Here is a 22,251-nt window from a genome sequence, read left to right as displayed (position 1 = left end):
AACAGTTATCCTTGTTCCAATATTTCTGGCCCTGACTGTATTGTCCCATAGCCACTACTGAAGTAAGTCCAGCTGGCTTCCATACATTGAATGGGAAGGGGGTGCCATCTTGTCTTTCACCTCAGGAAGCAAAATGCCTGGGGCCAGCCCTGTCTGGAAGGGCTGTAGCTCAGTGCTAGAGCCCCTGCTTTTCATGCAGAAAGTCTCCGGTTCGATCTCCAGGTAGGGCAGGAAAAACACCTGCCTGAAACCCCAGAGAGAGAGGACAGAGTTTTGGGTTTTTCTTTTTTTAGCAATAGAGGCACAGATTTGACTCTCCAGAATCATCTGATTCCCAGGATGCTGGGTTGTGATGGCATTATCCTGGCGTGAACTGCCTGAGCAGAGCCCCGGTAGGGCAGGGCACCAGTACCTGACCTGCTGGGCTACCGATTTAAGAGCTGAAGCAGGGAGGACAGAATCTACCCTTTTTCTTTTCTTGTGCCATGGGTGTGCTATCCCCTGTGTTTCACTTCTGAAACACATTTTAGTCCCTTAAATTAATTTCTTAAATTAACTCTGGAATTGGAGCACGCACAAAGTGCCACAGTCTTCAGCTCCTTTGCATCTTTTCTCCCCTTAGGTTACCGATGCAGAAAAAGGCAATCTTTTTGATGTGATCAGGTGGATGCTTGCATCAAGATCCTTTTTGTACAGTGTTCCACTGATCTGCACTTACATCAGTAGCCGTATGAACTCATGTCACTTCATGATGACCAAATGGAGGGAAGCTGATAACACACATAAATCGGTAGATGCACATACTGATGCTCTCATTTCTACAGATTGGTAAAACACCTTGCAGAAAGGAATCTTGATACAGTTTAGTGGAGCCAGGGCTTGCAGGGATGCTGATGTCATGTCCCCCCGCCCTCCCCTGAACTCCCTGATCCCCCTGAGGTTAGCTGCAATCCTCACAGTGGCAGAGGGGATATACATTTTCCCAGAAAAAATATACTTTTCCCAGTAGTAATGCAAATTATTTTGGGGTGGCTTGGTCCTAAATGGGCAATTAAGACAGATAAGCGTCACAAAAGACCTGTTCCTGGTGGAGATGAAAAGTGTTAGAACTGGTTTGTTGATATGGATCCACACAGCTGCCTGCACTTTTGGACATGCCCAATGAGTGCCTGCATGTCAAAAGTTACATCACTGCCATATGCACAATATTACCAAGGTTGCTTTTTAGTGCTGTTTTATCAGTGCACAAGCAACAATACAGGGAGGGCAAAAGACATGAAGAAACTGAAAAGCTGGGGAAATCTACATGCACACAGTACAAGATTCAGAATTAAAAACATAGGGAGGATGGAGGATTCCTAATCCATTCAGTTCCACAAATATTTGGAACTCCAAAATCCAACAACGGGAATTTTCAGAGTCACTCTTACGTTCTAGGACCTGATATCCTGATTCACAGTAACCCGTCATGGTTTTTAAAAACACGCAAGCCAGCATCACAATGGCATGATAATATTATTATTCAGGCATTGTGGTTATCCCACAATGCAGCAAGCACAATAGGGTGACTGAGTCATCTGAAAGTATCTTTCCTTGCATACAGGTACTGTATTAGAGAAAGAGTGAAACCCAATTCTATCACATCAGAGTTAACTGAATAATCTGAAAGAACCACCTTTTGTCTTGCAAAGAGTTACCCAGCAAAACCTGTAGGCTTCGATGCTGAACTTGCGACACTTTGACAGAAGAGACCTTATTAAAATTAATAAGCGTCAGCATGAAAGACAGAGCCATGAAGAACGGGGATTCAAAGCCGATCCGTCAGAAGAAGTCACAGCTTTCCTCATCATGCCAATTCCCTGGAGGCATGAAGGATACATTTACTGTATCCTGATGTGATCTGCTGCTAGTGATATCACACTTTCATCCCCCCTGCCCCTGCATACCAAAGAACTTAATCAAATTATGCTAGAACATAGAAGCTAAATAGTAGAAAACCACTGTTTTCACCCACAGGTTTCCAAGTCCATAAAAGAAGGCATTGCTATCTTTTTTTTTTTACAAGTGGAACAGTGCAAGTACATGGGGAACTAACAATTAAAAGTTATATGGGGAACCTATTCAATAACGAAGTTATTTGAACTCAGTTTCCTTCCTTCCTCAATAATTCTTCAGGCTGCATTCCGATACTCATTCTCCTGGGAGTAAACCCCACTGAACTTAATGGGATTTACTTTTGAGTAGATACATATAGGATTTCGCTGTTATTCACTGTAATTCAGAATGTTATTTATAGTGCTGCAATATCATGAATAACAGTGAAATAACAGATAAGTGGCCTCATCATTTATTTACTTACTTACTTACTTACTGCCCAATAGCCGAAGCTCTCTGGGTGGTTCACAAAAATTAAAACCACAAAGTGCAGCATAAAACAATATAAAATATGAAAGCTTAAAACCACAAAATAACAATACAACCAGAATAAAACCTAGCAGCAGTGCAGGAGTTTAAAATACAGATTTAAAACACCAAAGCTAAAAGACTAGGAAGTGAAAATGCTAAAATACTGGGACAATAAAAAGGTCTTCACCTGGCGCCGGAAGTACAATGTAGGTGCCAGGCGAACCACTCTAGGGAGCTGATTCCACAGCTGGGGTGCCACAGCAGAAAAGGCCCTCTTCCTGGTAGCCACCCGGCTCATTTTCTTTGGCAGGAGCTCACAGAGAAGGGCCCCTGAAGATGACCTTAGGGTCTGGGCAGGCACATATGGGAGGAGGCTATCCTTCAAATAACCTGGTCCCAAGCCGTTTAGAGCTTTGGTTATTAATACCAGCACTCTGAATACCAGCACTCATCTCAATTGCAAGGTGACCCTGCAGAGCACCTACGTTTGGTATGATAGGGAATGATGATGATAGCTAAGCTTTAATATGTATGTTGTATTACATTCATTCTTAAACCATATTCTTTTAAAAACAGACTCATAAAATAGGAAGTCTTAAACTTTTTATTAATTTACTATTATTTTTATTCTATTTTTTTATTTTAAAACTTTCTAACTGCCATTTTTCCATATGGGATCCCAGGGCGATGTACATTATTTGCTTAAAAAAACACCCAATTATAATAAAATAATACTGAGAGGCATAATTACCTGAGCAAACAATTTAAAATGCCTGGGCAAATAAGAACTTCTTGACCTAGTGCCAAAAAGAACACAGAGTTGGCGTCAGTTATACCTACTTCGGGAGGGCATTGCAGTGCCAGGGTGTTTCCAAAGAGAAAGCCCCCTCTTGTGTAAATGCATAATGCACTTCTCTCAACAATGGAACTTGTAAATGCATGGGAAGAATGGTATGGGACTAGGCACACGGTCAGATATTTGGGCCCCAAGCTGTTTAAGGCTTTAAAAGTAAGGAGGGATGGGTGAACAAGCGATGTTTGAGCTTGCCAAGATTTTCCAAATATCAGCTTGCTGTTCATCTCTCCTTGATTTGAACTTGTGTTTACAACTGCTGTTCGTTTTGCATGAATGAGAAAACTGTGCAAAATGAACATCTATCGAACGTAAAAGTTATGCAAAAGATTCCAAAATCAATGCAAATTTCCCCCATAGACTAAAGTGTGAACTTTGTTCTACTTGCACTAATTCGCAGTTGCGCAAATGTGGATTAGTGCATTTGCGCATGTGTGCATGAGCACTAATGTGCACTTGTGCAAGTGCGTTAATCTGCATTAGTGCAAATTAGCACACTTTTGAAATTTGCACAAAATCAAATGGGAAAATGTGCACACATCGAACAAGAGCACATGTTTGATATTTTACAAACATTTTAGGTGGATGCATTCTCCTGCTCACATGCGCAATTGTGAACAAGGCATGTTTTGTGAGCGGAAATGAAATGCTTGTAATCCCTAAAAGTAAGCATCAGAATCTTGAATTGGGCTCAGCAGCAAATATGGAGCCAATGTGATCCCTTCCAAATTGGTGCCATGTGGCTCCACTTGGAAAAACCAGCCAAAATTCTAGCGTCCAAATTCTGTACCAGTTGAAGCTTCCAAACTATTTTCAAGGGTAGCCCTACATATAAAACTTTACAGTTTTCCAACCTGGGGATGAACACAGCATGGATCACTACTTCCCCGATCTAAATTTCTGTTCAAAGGATCTGAAAGCCACATCCCCAGTGTTGGAAGCCAAGTCCATTACTGAAGAGCTGAAATGAATATTTACTGAATGGCCTGTTGAGCGGTCTGGGCTACCCAATCGTTATTACAGATGGGAGCTAGGGGAGAGAGCAGCTTCCCTAAGCCTAGCCAGTAATAGAGATGAGATTCTAGCCAAGAGCTTCCTGATTCATAGCTCAGTCTCTTAGCCAGGATGCAACAACACCTCTCTGAGTCTTTTGCTAGCAGAAGAGAGATGTAAGATTAAATAAATGTTTGCAGATGTGTAGAGGTGGGCTATGGTTCAGCAGTGGCAACAGACGTGTGTTCTGAACATATTTTTGGAAGGGGGCTGTGGGGCTAAGCCTTGGCCTAACAGTAAGCTCAGTCAGTCAGTCAGTCAGTCAGTCAATCAATCAGCAAGCCCTGTCTACATCCAGAGGGGACTAAGGATTTCATTACCTTTTTGCAAAGAACCATCTGGTGATCAAAGAGGAAGAAGACACGCTGCTGACTTCGTCCATAGGGCTGGTAAATCCAGGACATCTCCCCTGTGTAGATCAGCTCGGAGCTGCGATCCAAGATGTCCTCCCCCTAGAGGGCATAAGAGTTTAAATGAATATTAGCAAATATTCAAAAGTTTGTGGGTATTTCAATTCTGCTATTCAAACTTTGAATCCAAAATTCTGTATGTCACAGTTGGACTTCAACATTCAAGTTTGCATTTTGAATGTGATACTTTTTAGTTCAAAATTTGAAATTCAGATAACTTTAAGACATACTTGCATATTCTTGAATGCTTTGGCAGGCCTCTAATACGAGATCTCATAAACTGTTAAATTCCAAATTCCATTACATGGTATTTCCATCTATAGAACTACCATATACAGTGAAATACTAAATACTATTGCATGGCAACATTAAATATCAGATATAACACCATTGGACGTCAGATATTAAATACTGTCATATATCAAGTGTCAAAACTTGACATCAAATACCATAACATGTCAAACACAGCCATGAAAGATTCAGCACATTCTAAGTATCCAGGAAATATCAGGAGAATATCAACGTTTGTAAGAGGAGAATTTCAGAAAAGCAAATTAATAGTTCTGGATCAGAGGTGGGGAACTTGTGGTCCTCCAGATGTTGTTGGACTCCACTGCCCATTAGCCCCAGCCAATTGACAGGAATGATGGGAGTTGTCATCCAACAACATCTGGAGGATCACAGGTTCCCCTTCCTGTTCTATATTTTCTATTCTAGTAGAACATTGTCCACACATCTGCCTTCAAAGAGATCACTCACATGGAGGAATTTAAGTATGCTGTAGATCAGGGGTGCATAACCCATGGCCCCATGGGCCTCAAAAGGCCCATGGAACCATGCATCCCCCATAGATTGGAGAGAAGGGCTGGGTTTCCCTAGCTAGAACTAACACTAATAAGGGAAACCCTTCCCTTATCTTCCTTGTTTTGGGGTGTGTGGGGGGAAAGTGTCTTTTGTGTGGTGGGGAGAAGCGTGTGTGTGTGTTGAGCCACACATCACACAATCAGGAATCCTTATAAGCTAGGTTCCCGGTCATGTGGAGCAGTGTGTGTTCAACTGAATGTGTGCCCTTACAGACCTTCCCCATCATGGGAAGCTGTGAGTGAAGGGACCGGATGCGGAGGACGCATCCCTGACTCTCTCCATGATTACAGTAATGCTGTGCCAAAAATGTCTTCCCAGTTTTATAGGCACATTTGTAGGTTGTGAAAAGGGAGGGGGCATTTCCTGCACTTTTTGGAGGAGCAGGGAAAAATAACTAAATGTTCAGAGGGGCAGAGAGTTTTACCTGAAAACCAGCCGTAGTGACAGTAGCCTTTTCCATTTTTTTTAAAGTCTCCCCCCTCCAACATCCTGGCAGCAATGTCTTCTCCACAATGCCTTCCTTGAAGATCATAATGTAGCTACATCAAAATGGAGCTGTCAAAGTTCCCCTTATGACATGGACCCCCTGAGCAACTTCTTAAGGATCTCTTGCCTCCTCAAGAGTCCCACCTTCCTTCTTTTACCTTCCCTTTTCCAATAACATGGGGTTTAGTCTGTAGGCGTGGGGTGAATGACACTCTAGACACAGGGTTTAACCACAAGTTTACTGGTAAATTAAAGCAAGAAAATCACAACTAAAGGTATTTACACAATAGAGCTGAGTGACACAAAAGGCATTAAGAGAAAATAAAGGTTGCAAAAACACGAGTACCTCTACCCTAGCTCCACATAAGACTTCTTCAGGTTGTTTCTTCCTGCTCTCTCTTCCTGCTCTGGTCTCTCTGACTCTGCTCTTACTGGCTCTCTTGCTCCCTTTTTATACCCTCTTACCTAAAAACCTCTTGCTCCCTTTTTATACCCTTTTAACCTAAAAACCGAAAGAACTGCTTCAAACCTGAAGAAATGAAACTTAACTGGGGAAATGAAACTGAAACAGGGAAATGAAACTACTCCTCTCAAGGATACCCCTTCCCGGCAGAAAAACCCAGGCCTCTAAGCCTGATCTTTTTACCTTTCCTTGCCTCTGTAGGCCTCAAACCTTCACAGTAGCATTGTTCTAATTACATACATAGTTGGAGGGGGGAGGAATATGGTGGCCCCCTTGGCTGCCATGTTGTTTTCCCCACCAATGCACCCAGAACATTATGTCACGATTTTGTGTCATTCTTGGGAGGCATTATGGGAAAAATATGGCTGCTTGGGCATTTGGAGGAATGCCATCACCAGCTCTGTGGAACATGCTTTTAAAAAGGAAGGGGAAAGACTCTGTTGCTACTGCTACTTTTCAGGTAAAAGCAGCCTCTTTGCTGCATTTTTTCTCCCAGCCTCTAAAGACGTATTGCCTTTTCGCCCCCACTTTTTACTTCCTTGAAATGTTATGAAAAGGTTCACAGCAGAACCTTCAGTCTAGCTCTGAGTGCAGTTAAAACGTTGTTTGCTATTTTAAAAAGTGATATTATTCAAGAAAGCAGAAATCATACACACTTATGGGTCGCCTTAGGTTTTTGTTGAAAAGGCAGCAAAAAGGGGGGGAGAGCTACTAAAAATAGAAAACTAGCTTTTAGAGTAAATTTTACTCTAGTGGTAGCAGGCAACTAAGGAAGGCCTGAGGATACAAGAGGCCTCTGTAAACGCTTCAGCTTGATTAACTGAATCCAACATGTGGATCCCCTGCAAGGGATGATGAAATGAGATTAAAAGTGATGGGATTTTCATTATACTATATTGTACATTGGGAGTCCAACTGAAATGTACAGTATCAAACTTATAAATAGATGCATTCCAAGGATCTGTTTCCGAGCACTCACAAAATGCACTACAGACTGGTTTACATGAAAAGCATGGCAGCAGCACAGTTAGGCATGGAGTTCCATGTGAAGGCACTGTCAGCATATACCTCTGAGAGGCAGTGATATGCCCTGAAGCAGTTAAGCTGGGATGAAAGATGCTTGGGCTATGTTGAGCATATCATATAGTCAGAGGCTTCTGGTCCACTTCTCTTATTTAGGAAAGTATATAATGGACTGCCCTGAATATTCAGACTTGAGGCTTCCTCCCATCTCAGTACACACATACTTTCATTTCTTAAATACAATTTATTACAGATGTACTGTAGAGTTTAGAGTTCTTAACTTTAGAGTTCTGACTGAAAACCGGAGTGGATTCACCGCCCCACTGACTTCGGAGCCACCAGCCTCCACTGCATGCACCATTTCAAAGACAAACTCAACATGTGCACTGAAGGTGCTTGCGTTGAGTCGGTTGGATCCAAACTCTGCTTTCCACAAGACGAAGGACTCCCCTTCACCCCACCCCACAGCTCAGCCCATTCAGCAGGGTCTCCTGACTCTCTGTAGCATTTTCAGGGGGCTGGAGGGGCTACCATGGGAAGGGGGCAGGGAAGTCCACTTTCAACTACGCAGCTGATTCAGTGTAAATCTGGATCCAACCCAGCATCTTCAGCTTGGGACAATCTGCTCCAAGCTGCCTCTCGCCCACTGACCATTCAGCACCTTTCAAAGAGGGGCTCTCACACAGTGCCTAGGAAGCTACGGATGACCAGGGTTCATCTAAGGACAGCGTGAAGCAGAAGAAACCTGGGTCATCCATTGTTATTATATATTTGGAAGCAATGTGCTAGAACACACAGTGCTGTATCTCCTTGACCCAGATGCTGTGCGCTACCTAAAAACATCCTGTTTTTTCTCTCCTCCTCCCCCTCCCCAGGGAGGCCAATGCTAGGCTTAGAAGGTACTGGATTCTGTCCACACCTTCTAAGAAATTTGAGAATGGAACTGTGGAGGCCATTTAGGCAATGGTTATTATCAGTGGCCACGACTGGGCAAAATCCAGCAGACAGCAGTGGGGTTGCTGTTTAGAACTAGTGTGCAAAATTGTATGCCTAGAGCAAGTAAGCATGGGAGAATAACGGCATGCACTTGCCCTAAGGCAGCCTTCCCCAACTTGGGCCCTCCAGGCTTTTTGGACTACAACTTCCGTCAGCCCTAGCCAGCATGGATAATGGTGTTGTAGGCCAAAACATCTGGAGGACACTAGGATGGCAAAGGCTGCCCTACAATATTCTTCTATTATGTCTGATGAAGACTTGTAACCTGAAATGGCCCCGCTGGTAAACGTTGATTCAATATGAAAGATTGATGATCACCTGTGCCCTTAAATGGGTGGATCAGGGTTATGCAGTGTTTGAGCCCACTTTGGTCTCTTAAATCCTATGGAAAGCAAGACGCTTTTCTCCTCAAGCGGTCACTTGGGAGGCCAGTAACACTTGTGCACACCACAAGAGAGACCAGAAGGTCAATCATTTCCTAGCAGGGCTCATGCTCTATGCTCTCTGGGGGCTGAGGCCATGGCGGAAGTGATACACAGAAGTCTGGAGGGTCAGTGTCCTTGTTGCTGAGGAAAGATGTCAATCATCGAGATGCCACAGGGCAGCATCACTCCCTCCCGCTCTCTCTATCTCTGCATGACCAGGCAGCGAGGATGGGGGTGGGGGATGGCAGGGTGCAATAAAAGGCCTCAGATAATGGCTCAAAGGAGAGCACAAGAAAGAGAAGGAACAAGTTGGAAGGAGAGTATGTTATCATTATCTCTCATGCGTGACCAAGATGCTGATGACAAAGGCTGTGAAACCACTGCTCTTTCTCCCCGAAGAGGCTGGGTAACTTATTGTCAGGCAGAGAGAATCTCTTTCCTTTCGCTGCATTATTCAGCAAAGCAAACCTTTTCTGTGATTCGCTCTCCTGCACTTTAATGAGTGGCTGTTTCATTAATGTTCTGGGTGATGGAAAGATCAGAATGAAAAGAAATGTCCTTTTCATCAGCATTATCTTTCAAGCATTCTGTCACTGGAGAAAGGGGGGAGGGGAATAAAGGGAGCCTTCCTCTTACTGCAGTCCCCAATTTTAATCCCCCCTCCCCCAGGAGGATATCAGGCTGCTCTAGCTTTGAAAACAGGATGTTTGCTGCATGCATCATATTTTTATTCATGCCAGCCTTTGGATTTAATAATGCAACCTTACGCGGCAGCCGGTTCTCGTACATTACATAATTAAGGGCACAGAAGCTTCCATTAGAGGATCCATAAATAACTGGGAGGAATTTGAGCTAGAAGAAATTTAAAAGGACAGTGCCAATTATATTTTCCTACAGTTATTCATCTTTCAGTAAATGTAATATTACTGGAAAGTGCCAAAAAGACACCTCAGAGAATGAGGGTAGCAAGCTAATAAGGATATAACTTGGAGGAGGCCAAATTTGACTGATTAGATGGTGAAAGCATCTAAGCTTCAGAGAGCCATTTCTCAGGCAGAATGGATGAGTTTAAACATAACTCTAGGGCTTGTGAAGCCAGCTACACTGGCGAGCAGCTGGAACTCTACAAGCATAGATGGCAGAAGAGGTTTCAAGAACAAGTCTGTGACACGTCATTGTTTATTGAACACAGGAATCGAATCAGCTGGGGAATCAAGCTGACAGAAGCCAACACCTATATTGTATTACGCTTGTGACAGTGAAGCCTCTGGCACTATGTGGCTGAGCTGGTACATAAGGCATGGAATGTTCAGTTGCTCAGGGAACTAAGCGTTTTGGAGTCCACCTTCTATGAGGAAAGGGAAAGTTGTCCATTTGGCTGAGATTAAAACCTCACACAGGGAAAGGCTGTGAAAAGATCGCTGGACAGAGCACTGGTGCTGCTAGGGCCGGACCATGGGGCTCAGGTCTGGGCCCCCTGAGTCTGGCCCCCCACAGATGATTCCCTGACAAGCGGCAATGGCAGCACACCTGCAGATGAAAGCCATGGAGCACTGCCTGGAAAGGAAAGTGCTTTTGGCGGCAGCTGGCCAGTTGAGGCTGCACAGTGTGCCATTTTAAACTGAAGTCATTCCTGAAGTCTGAGTGGCAGTGAATGGGACCTATCAGATTCTGCCTTTGTGGGGGGGGGGTGCGCGAAAGAGGGCAGGACAGCAGCGAGAGAACCACCCCCCTCACCACTCCAATGCCCTCACTTGCTGTGCCCCTCCCCCAAGGCAGAGTCTGACTGGTTCAGCTTGCCGCTACTCATACTTGAGGAAATACTCTAAAATATCATGTGACTGCAGTGTTGACTAGCTGGCCACCACCAAAGCATGTTCTTTTACTGTGTGCCCTGGCAGGCAACAGCCCAGCCAGCAAGGAGGGGATGGGAGGAGAGAGCTGTTGCCCAACCAGGTAAAAAAAAAACAAAGCAGGGTGGTCAGGGAAGGGGGGAGGCAGGGAGGCGGGGGAGCCCCCCCAAAATGCCTTGCCCACCCCCTCAAACCTGGTGGTGCCTCTAGGACAGAAGGAAGCTAACATACAGGGAACTCAAAGATGAGGCTCAAGGATGGGAGTGGATAACAGGATGGCAAAAAGGAACCTGAAGGGAGGGTAATGGAGAATGAGATTTGATGGAAAAGACTGAAGGACCAGTTATTAAAGCAAGAAGAGGTGCATTAAAGAGGGGGCTCAGAAGAAAACTCAACACTGCACTTAATGTCAGGAGCAGCTGTACATTCTAAGGGGAGACCTAGAGGAGCACTAGGAAGGCTGGGCAAGAGGCCAGCTGAAGGAAGTGGAACACAGCAGGCAGCGGAACCTGAAGAAACAACGGGTGATAGAGAGACACAGTTGACGAAAGGGGGAGCCAAGGAGAAAGTTGGGCAAAGAGCAAAGCCGGCGGAAAGTTAGGCTGGAGCTTTGCATTACTGGCAGGAAGAAAGTGGACAGGCAAAGAGGGCTGGAGTCTGAGAACCGGGGAGCGCAAGAGCATCATTTCCCTAGGTCTAGGGCTGAGGTAGGTAAGCTGGTGCTCTCCAGATATTTTGGACTACAAGTCCACAATCGCAGACCATTGGCTATGCTGACTGGAGCCAATGGGAGTTGTAGGCCAAAACATCTGGAGGGCACTAGGGTGACTACCCCTGGCCTAGAGATTATACAGGCCTGCTGTAGCTTTAAGAATTGCATAGAAGAGAGAGAGTGTGTGTGTGTCTGGGGCGGGGTGTGTGTGTGTTACTGTGAACAGGTAGCCTTTGGGAGGCAGCAAGAGCCATAAAGCAGTGCGTGTGTGTGCGTGTGTGTGTGTGTAGGAGAGTGAATTTCATATGTTAATTGGAACTAGCCATTTAATTCTTTGGCTCCTGTCTGCTTCAAGCTGTTATTACTGCTACATCCTTTCTAGGAGTGTGCTAAGTGGGGCAAAAATGGTGTAGGTGATGTGCAGAACATCATTTCATCTGCACGACATCTCAGTAACCATTTTTACAGCTGCTTTCCCATGTTAAAAATTCATGCATCACAAGTGTTAAGTACTTGATGTTTGATGGCTGAACATGAGGGTTTTTCCCACTTTGGGAGCATGTACTTCCCACTCTGGGAGCATGTATTATGATTGGCTATGGTGTCCCAGCAGCTGTGCAATTGTGTGTACATGGAACAGAATCCATCGCATCACAAAAATCTATACACACATTGCCTTCCATGTAGGAATTTTGTAATATGTGAATTGGCCCACATGAATCGCTGAGGCCACAATGCTAAGCAGAAATATTTGGAGGTAAGTTCCATGGAAATAGTGAAAGTTGATATCAGAAGGGTATGAAAACAGTCAGCATTGTAAATAGCTTTGTAAGTTAAAAAAAAAAATGCCCTCAGACATCTCTAAATGGATATTTCAACAATACCCGAACACAGCAGCCATGCTGGCTGGGGATGATGGAAGTTGTAGTCCAAGCACTTCTGGAGGGTGCCAGCTCAGGGACAGATGCCCAAACTGTTACAAAGTATCACTTTATCTTGAGTAGCCTTGTTAGTCTGTTGCAGCAAAACCACAGAGCCCAATAGCACTCTAACCTGAGTGTCTTCTTATACTAAAGCAGGGGTGGGAAGCTTGTGGCCCTCCAGATTTTTTGGCCTCCATCTCCCATCAGCCCTAGCCAGCATAGCCAAAGGGAAGGGCTCACTGGAGTTGCAGGCCAAAACATCTGGAGGATCTCAAGTTGCCCACCCCTGTACTAAAGGAGCAACACTAACAGGTGCTGCTGTTTTGACACAGGAGGCAGGGCAGCTCCCATTTGAAAAAAATTGTACTTCTGAAACATGTACATAAATACGCTTTAATCAATCGGAGAAGAATGTGTACATTTCAAAGATGTGCACAATGATGCATACATCTGGAAAATGCACACACAAATATGCCCGGATTTTCATGTGAAAAGAAAAATACAAAGCTTGCAATCTGATATGGACCTGAGTCAGAACAAGGTTCGAGGTAGAATTTGGAGAACTTTGCAAGCTCAGGTTTTGTTGATTCACACACCCTGAGGAAGCCATCTCACTTCGCCTAATGGGAAGGGCTGGCCCTGGGCATGATCCAGTGGTGTTTGTCATAATCACACTCTACATTTTAGGTGTACATCTAAGACTTCACACATTTTAGGAGTATAGCTAAGAATGTTATGTGTGAAATAGCCCTTGCAGTCAGTTCTGATTATTTTATGACATTTAAATTCCACCTTTCTTTCAGGTAACTAAATGCAGTACATATCCATTTTTTTCAGTGGTCTCCCATCAAGGCACTGACCAGGTTCAAAGCTGCTTATCTTCAGCAGGTTTGCTGCATTAGAGGGGCCTTCAGGCAATGCCCTGGAACCGTGAAGGTTTTCCTAGCTCATCGTGAGTTTCTCATATGAGTGCAACCTCATATGTGACCTCATATGACTTCCTGATTCCCACATTACACTGCTCACATAAGTAGACTGCTTGTGTGTTTGCAATGACTTGTAGAAGACAAGTGGATTATAAGAACTGACTTTCAGCAGCAATCTTAACCACATTACCTAAGGAGTGAGGCCCATTGGTTTCAGTGCGACATTTACAAGTAAATACACCTACAATTGTGCTGCACATCTTATGACTATTGCGTCTTAATTTCTTCTTCTTTTCAAGTTCTTTCTCCCCTTTGCTGACTTTATAGCTATTAGAAGCTTACTCTCTACATATGGATAAGACTAAGAGAAGATAAACAGCAGAGAACAAAATCTGAACTGGGCTTGAATTATAAGAAAAAGAAAGAAATCCAGTTAACCTACAGGCATTTATGTTTTTCAAAGGCTGACCCCCAAATTTAAGCTTCAAAGTACAGGATTTACGGAACAACCTTGAGGGCCAAGCAGACTATAAATACCGATGCTGACACAAATAGGACAAACATCCTGCGTCGACTTCATGTTTTGGATCCACCCTCAGACGTGAAGCTGTTGTTTTAGAAGTATATAACTGGGTAACGGCAATCCCAGACATTGTCCAAATGTGGGTTATGGGGTCTAGACAGCAGACATAGCCCCATTGTGTTGGTTGACAGAAATGGAGCCTGCAGAAGTTTCCTGATCACATTTTCTCCATGAAAGCAAAAGCACTGCTTGCTTAATTTCTCTCAGGGTCTTGCTGGGCTAGAGGGTAGCCACAACTGGAAGTGGAACTGGGCCTTTTGCTCTCCCTCCTAGGGTCCCTGAGATCAGTTGCTGGAGCTGGGAAATCTGGATCATGATGTGGAGCACATTAAGTTTTAAATGTAAGTCACCTGGAGGCTCTATTTGGGCCCGAGAAGCAACTCGTACGTTTTAAAAATACATAAATAAGTGAACACACATTCACATCCCCACTTCTGAACCATAGCCAGGTAACATTGGTTCTTGGGCAAATTGAAATGGTAATAAATACATACATACTGCTGAATGGCATCTCATCTAGTTTGGGCTCTTTGTTGATCAGACAAGCCCAGAAGGTCAGGCTCCTAGTATTTAAAGCAGGCTTGGCCAATCCAGAAGATTTGTACTGACTGTAAGTGACAAGGACTGATGTTGCCCATGCCTGTTCTCCTTCTGTGCTTCCAGTGGGCTCTGAGGCCTTGCTCACTACACTAGGACCCAGCTCACTACACTAGGACCCACTAGGACCCAGGCTATGAAATTCTTCAGGTTCCTTGTTTTCAGTCTATTGCCTACTCTGCATTCAGCCTTTCTTTGGCTCCTTCTTGACTCTCTACGACTCAGCTTCCCAATGCCTAGGGTTCTCTTCCATATATCCAGGGACCACTTCCCAGTCCTCAGCTTACCCCTAAGTGAGGTTTAAATCCCAGCCAAACTGAAAAGTTTTCCTTTCTTCACAGATGCCAAACTGCAAACCAGGGATGTCTAGGGATGGCGGAGAATTTCTCCCCGAATCTTCGGGAGGCTGAGTGCCGACGCATTCGGCCCCCCGAAGTTGGTTGGGAAATTCTCCGCCGGCCCCCCGCCCCCCCCCCCCGGGACGGGACTTACCTTCGGCGAATGTCCCTCTCAGCGGTGGGTCCCGGCGGCGGTTCGGCAGCAGTTCGTCACGGGCGGGGGCAGCGGCCGGTCTCCCGACCGGCTGCCACCACCGCCATTGAAAAAAAAAAAACTAAAGTAAAAAAAAACCAACAACACCCGTGATAGGCCACATAACGATTTACGTAGCCTATCACGGCTAGATTTCCAAAGTTAGCCGTGATAGGCTACGTAAATCATCACGTTGCCTATCACGGGTGACTTTGAAAAACAAAAGCGCATACGCAAAAGGCGGCGCCCATGGGGCGCCGCCATTTGCATTCCTTATTTTGGCACGTCTAGTCTACGTAAAGATTTACGTAGACTACGGCAAAAATAAGGGAACGCTATTTGCGTTGCCCTTATTTTCGCCATAGTCTACGTAAATCTTTACGTAGACTAGACGTGCCAAAATAAGGGACGCAAATGGCGGCGCCCCATGGGCGCCGCCATTTGCGTATGCGATTTTTCCCCCCCCCAAAGTCACCCGTGATAGGCTACGTGACGATTTACGTAGCCTATCACGGCTGACTTTGGAAATCTAGCCATGATAGGCTACGTAAATCGTCACGTAGCCTATCACGGGGTCTTTTTTTTTTTTACTTTTTGTTTCGCGGCCGGGGAGACGGGGCGCTTCTCCCCGGCCTGAATTTCGGCCGGGCGAGGCGGGGCGGGGCGACTCCCCCCCTGGCCTGAATTTCAGCCGGGCGAGGCGGAACGCCTCCCCCCCTCGCCTGAACTTCAGGGGGAGAAGCGAAGCGCCTCCCCCTCACCGCGAAGCCAAGCTGCGATAAGGTAAGTGACTTTCGTACATCCCTAGGGATGTCACAAGAAAACTGAGCAGGCCTGTTCATTTGCTCAAACAGCCCTACTCAAGTTCTCCAAGCAGAACTGGAACGAGAAACACAGCCCATCTCAAGCAGGCTCTTTGCTTGCCCGTTCCTGCCCCAGCTCGCACTGACCCTTCCCTGTTGGCATGCTCCATTTTGCTGTCCAGGGAAAAGGATGTTTTCCCTACTAGCTGGCCAGCCTGAATGGAGGGGGCCCCTGTGGAAACGCTCTGCAGCCTCAGACGGGCTGCCTCGGCAGGTTGGGAGCACATGGGCTTTTACAGGGTGCCTCGCTGTCTATGAATGGGGAGGCTTTGCAAACCCGGATCACGCCACCTGACGTGTCCACCTTCAAAGCCTCTCAGGTGCTCCTTCCCTGGCAGAGAGGCTGTCCAGCACAGGGCAGTCTCCCCACCTGGGGAAGGGAGCTGTTGAAGGTGCGGATTATTCTGCCTGAAAGCCTGCACGATCCCTGCCTTGGAAACCAGCTGGGGCGGCAGGAATTGCTCCCCCCTTGCGTGTCAGAATACCTACTGGATGAATTGCAATGTTCAACTGGCCTGCTCGAGCTGCCCATTTTTGCGGTGGCAGCCTTCCGCTTGCCCCGCTCTATGGCAAACTCTCCTGGCCCTCAAGTAAACAGACGTCCCTTGCAACTACACTATGCATGGCCAACTAGTGCCAGAGGTTTCATGGCCACAAATGCACTGCAAAGTTCTCCTTGAAATGGCTGGCATGCTTGGACCTTGCTCATCTCCGTCATGCTACAGTGTTTTTTTTTAAAGGCTGCTTCTGTTGAGGCAGTTTCCCTAATGATTTGGAAAATTAATGTTTAAGAAAAAACCTCCTGTGGAGGAGGAGTTGGCTGGTAGCCATGGCTTGCTAAAAACAAATGTCTCAAGGTATTACTAGAGGTGGGATAAGAATAGGTATCGATCTGAGGTAGAGGGCATCTCGTCTTTCTACCCTCACATGAATATTAAGCATCTTGACACTGATGTGTTCTTAATCTGGGTTTATTTAAAGTGCAGGGATCCTTACAAATGACTGAGTCACATTTCCTCATTGCAAGTCATGTAAGGAAGCTCCTAGGTTTCTCACAGAAGCAGTAATCCATAATCAACCCAGTGCAACTGGTCCAGCATTTCTGTGTTTGCTCTAGGGGTGGATGACTCTGTCGATTTCTATTTCTCTCACTTTTTCACTTTTCCAGTCTTAAGTTTAATTTGTCATGAAATTTGGGGATTTTTAAAAAAGTTTGCATGAAAATTCGTATGCATTTTTGTACATATTTCATATTTCCCCTAATGCTTACATATTTGTATACAATTTTGCCTAACATAATGCACATTTAATGTTACTTTCACTGATGTACACATTTTTCTGCGCACCACGGATGGGCTGCTGTGGACGCAAATGGCGTAGCCTATCACGGCAAACCAAACCAAAAAACAAAAACAACAGTGTACGCAAATGGCAGTGGCTACGGTGGCTGCAGGGCGGCCGCCATTCGCAAGTCAGCGCGGGCGGCAGCAGGTAAGTGCTCCGTTTCACGCGCCTTTCGTGGGGGGGGGCCTTCTTTCCGCCATGGATTTCGGGGGGCCGAATGCACTGGCATTCGGTCTCACCAACATCCATGGCAGAATTCTCTGACATCCCTAGATGCACGTAGATGTTGCAGTGGGCAGCATCTTAGGACAGGCCTTTTCCCTTCTCTCTTATCACAGCATGGAATGCCTCTTTTAAGATGGCACTTGCCATCTCTGGTTTTTATGAGTGGCTGCATTAAAAATAACTAAAAGTTTTTTTTAAAAAAACTGTTGCTCAATTTGGGAGGCCTCTTAGGTGATCAAACTGTTTTAAAGTGATACGTGCAACTGATTAATCAATTGAGCTGGGCAACCCTAATAAATAAATATATTTTATACATCTGTATATAGAGGGGAATGTTTTTTCACATAACAAATCAGCCAAACCTCAAACACATTTCTGGAACTGTTTTCAAAGAAAAAAGTGTAATAACCAAAAATCATACTATAATATAAAAACATGCAAAAAACAGTTGAAACAGCAGTTAAAAACTAGCAATTAAAACAGTTTTTAAAAGCCCAGCGGAATAAAATATGTCTTTGCATGGCACTGAGAAGAAAACAGTGCAAATGCCAGGTGAGCCTTCCTACAAAATAGGGATGTTTGAAACTGGCAATTTTGGTTTCTACCAGTTTCTCATTTTTCCAGTCTCAAGTTCATTCCATCATGTTTCTGCCTCAGTTTGTAATTTGTTTAAAGTCCACATGAAAATGTGTATGCATCTTTGTGTGTATTTCTCCTAAAATATTTTTTTTTCTTGCAAGCATTTTTTCCTAATATAATGCATTTTGTACGGGGGGTTGTCCCTAAAATACATATTTTATCACATTTTTGTTCACAACTGCATTCCACAATTCTGAAAAACACGAATATAGAAGGAGAGCTGTGTTTGAGTTAGGTACAGGAAGTGCAATTAGGTACATTCATGTTATAATGTGAACTGAACGAATTTCTCACCTATGCTTACTAGAGAGGGAGATCCACAAATGGGGCTCCAGCACTGCAAAGACTATGTCTCCCGTAGGGTTGAGTGAGAATTTCATTAATTTCGTTATGTGATAAGAACTTCCAAAAATTTGCAAATTTCTTCACATAAACAGGATGGAAAGAACTTGAGATTTAAAAAATTCAGATGAGGGAGGAAGCTGAACTGAAAGATTTGGTCATCCCTCCTGTCTAGTCACTACCACCTCAGAAGGCGAGGGCACCTCCATGGATGAGCTAAATGTACAGGCAAATTGCTATAGAAGTTATTATTATTATTATTATTATTATTATTATTATTATTATTAAATTTATTAATCGCCCATCTGGCTGGTCACCCAGCCCATCTGGCTGGTCACCCAGCCACTCTGAGTGATGTACAACATACAATAAAACAGTTTAAAACAATAAAATTCTACAATAAAAACATTTTCTAATTTCTAAGTAATGACAGTCATCAACCATTGACGTGCATAGCTCAGGAGTAAATCTCATGCTGTGTGTACTAAAAGGTCCAGATTCAGACTTCAGTATCTATAGATACAGGGTCTCAACACTGGCAGAGCTTTTCACTAGAGACCTTGGGGAGTCAGTGACAGTAGAGATTGCAAGGTTGGATGCACCAATCTTCTGGTAGTACAACGCAGCTTTGTGTATATGTGCTCATCTTTCTAAGATAAAGTGGAGTGGAGGTCACTGTTTTGCATGTGTGTTTTTCTTTTTTTAGTCACAGAGGCTGTATTTACTTATCAGAGGGAGCAATCCCATGGCCACTAGACACTGTCTAGAGGGCCATAGGATATGCTCTTTTCTGGGAACTGATCTCTGAGGCAGTGCAGAGAAGACCCATCGTCCGCACCCGGAAGAGGAGCGTGGAGTGACTGAAAAGGGGCAGGGTTGGGGGCATTCCGAGGCAGGGAGAGCGGAGCTGTGTGTATGACACATCCTACATGTCATACAGCAGCTTCCTCTCCTGGTCAGCTCCCCCATGGCTAGACAGCCGAAAACGGCTGTCTAGTGGAAAATAGCAGGGCAGGAGAGGCATGGAGGGAACGATCCCCCCCCCCCATGCCCCTCCTGCCTTGCTTTGGATAGGCGGTCACCTCCAACTTCAGAGGCGGCCGCCTATGTAGTCAGGATTGCACCTTTAATGTCTTTTAAAAATAATAATGAGTATATAAGAATACACCTGATTTTACTTTTTATGCTTTCCTGATGTCAGTTCCCTTGATGAAAAGCCATGAAGACTTGTTCTACATTTATACATTCTTCTCTGCATTCTGTTACACGTTGCTTTCATGTGCTAGTACTCTGATCTCAAGAGCTCCCCGCTTTCCCTACTCTGTTTTAATTCCAAAATATCATGCTTTGCCTCTTCATTCAGGAGTCCAGAAACGACACACATGATAATCTAGCATTCTGATAATTTGGCGTAAATTTAAAGTAAAGCTACACAGAATAGGCACTAATTTTGATACTAGCTTTGAAACTGATGCAGTCAAATCAATTACCAAAACAATAACCCCTGACCTCACCAAACATTAGTATGGTTTCAGTGCTTTTTGCTCCCTTTTGTTCCTCTGGATGTTGCTACTGCTTTTCAGTGCCATTTCTCTTATTTTTCTTTGCCCTCCCTGTCTTTGGCTTAATTTGCCCACAGTGCTATCTGATCTGCTTGATTGTGGGGCCCACACGATACGTGTGTTTCATGGTTCGTGCAAGGCTGTCAGCAGCAAAGATGCATCGCATCGGGCGAGAAAGCTGACAGAGCTTCGGATGCGTTTCACAATGGAAGAGAAGGAGTTAAAATGGTCTGCTAGCTCTGATGTACCATAGTAACCATGTCAACAGCACGGTCATTATAACCATTATCTTGACCTGGTCATTATGACAATTATGTAACATTATGTAATTGCTTATTTTCCTCTTTCCTTTTGCATTGTGTCTATTAGATTCTATGTCATTATTTTAAATGTATTTGTATCTTTATTTTAAGACAAAAATGTATTTTGTGTCTCAAAGACACAAAATAAATATATTTCATATAAAAATATTAAAAGCTATTTTATATACATATCTATCCCGGGACAGTTTACAGTACAAATTAAATACATTGTGTTCGATACAGATTTAGCCATAGAGTAGCTAAATTTTTACTAGCTACTAGTAAAAGTAGTACTAGTTTTAGTTCCATTTAAGTTTAAGTTAATTTAAACTTAATTTAAGTTTAATTTAAGTTTAATTTAAGTTCCATTGATTTCAGCAAGTCTACTCTAAGTATGACTAAGTCTGGATCCAACTCACTAAATATATCAAGACGGAAAAAGTGCTAGTACAAACAGCTCTAGAAACCCTTTAAAATGACAGAGTAAGCGTTACCATAACTGTTTTAAAAGTATATAAGAGGTAGTCGAAAAGCCTGGGAGAACAGAGGGTTCTATCCTATTGCCCCCTTGCACTCGTGGGACCCACCTCTTGCGCAACAGGGCTTTTGCAGTTCTAAACATTATCCAAAACAAGTGGAAACATCACTTTTGGGAATGGGACAAGTCGGGGCGCCTCGCAGACTGGAACTCTGCTGACCTGTCCTGATCTGGAAACAAGTGTTCTGCTAATTTCTGGAGTTACTTTTAGAAACACAAAACCCCTGCTGTGGAAGTGGTGGGTCCTGTGAGCACAACAGAACCAGTGGAGGCGGAGCAGCCCTGTTGGATACAGCCCAGAATATTTTTTACCTTATGCCTAAAAGAAATAACAGATTAGGTGCCAGCCATGCCTCTTTGGTGATGACATCCTATCGCTGGGGTGCCACAGTTGGACAAAGCCCTTTCCCCTTGCTCATCACGCAGCTTATCACTGATAGCAGGGGTACCCACAGAAGGGCCTCAGCAGAAGATGCGGGTAGGTTGATGTTGGAAATGGTACCTGGGTCCCAAGCTGTAAATAGCTAACTTCCTTGAGTGTAATGGAAGAACAGTAGTCTAGAAACAGTCAGGCAGACAGTAAATAAATAAATTAGTCACTCTCACTCAAAAGTACCTGTAACGATCAAAGGAAGCAGAAGAAGACCCTAACAGCTGCAACGGAACTAGCTGTAAGTAATGTACATTTCCAAGAAGTGTTCAAAAGCAGCCTCAAGCATAATGCATTGCAATAGTCCAGTCAAGAGGCCACCAAACCATGTGGCCAGGAGGAGTTGCAGCTGCTAACCTGCCACAGCTGGTGAAGAGGGCTTCATGCTGCAGAAGCCACTTGGGACTCTAAAGATAATGCCAGATCTGAGAGCACCCTGGAACTACAAACTGATTCTTTGGAATGGATTTCACAGATGGCATTTGCTACTGAGTTGTGGTACCTCTTGTGAAGGGCTGCCATGCAAAAAAAACAATGCTCATCTCCCAGGCAAATGATGCCTGTTATGACACCACAGAAGAAAATGACAATACTGCATGTCACATACCTCCCAATCCAGAACTGAGGCCTGCCACTGAGCGATCTTGTCAATGTTTTCCAGTCTCCTTTTCCTCTCATTGATCTGCTGAGTCACATTCCTCATAACGGCAAGTGCTGCAGCCACGTACCTGTAGTCACTGGGCAAAAGGGGGAAAAAAACACAACCTGTAAAATTACACATGAGATGCAAAAGGGAAATTTTAAGAGGTACACATAGAAAGCTGTTTTATACAAGATCAGAGAATTTGTTCATCATTTAATCCAGTATTTGTTGTTGTTGTTCAGTCGTTCAGTCGTGTCCG

The 22,251-nt window shown here is 44.4% G+C and overlaps 1 protein-coding gene across 3 annotated transcripts in view; it reads right to left on the bottom strand.

The window, feature by feature from the left end:
- Nucleotides 1-22,251, bottom strand: part of ARHGEF9 (Cdc42 guanine nucleotide exchange factor 9) — a 371,451-nt gene that overhangs the window by 28,897 nt on the left and 320,303 nt on the right. For all 3 annotated transcript variants that reach the window (XM_084814164.1, XM_084814167.1, XM_084814165.1), the window contains exons 9-10: nucleotides 21,957-22,086; nucleotides 4,633-4,764 (exon numbers count right to left, since the gene is read on the bottom strand). In XM_084814164.1, coding sequence (XP_084670290.1) covers nucleotides 4,633-4,764; nucleotides 21,957-22,086 — 262 coding nt within the window. The remainder of the gene's footprint in view (nucleotides 1-4,632; nucleotides 4,765-21,956; nucleotides 22,087-22,251) is intronic.

The sequence above is a fragment of the Heloderma suspectum genome, chromosome 9, assembly GCF_057233095.1.
Source record: "Heloderma suspectum isolate Gila_16-S chromosome 9, 16-S_ref, whole genome shotgun sequence".
NCBI lineage: Eukaryota > Metazoa > Chordata > Lepidosauria > Squamata > Helodermatidae > Heloderma > Heloderma suspectum.
Note: the sequence above shows the minus strand (reverse complement) of the source record. Positions and strands in the feature narration are given on the sequence as shown.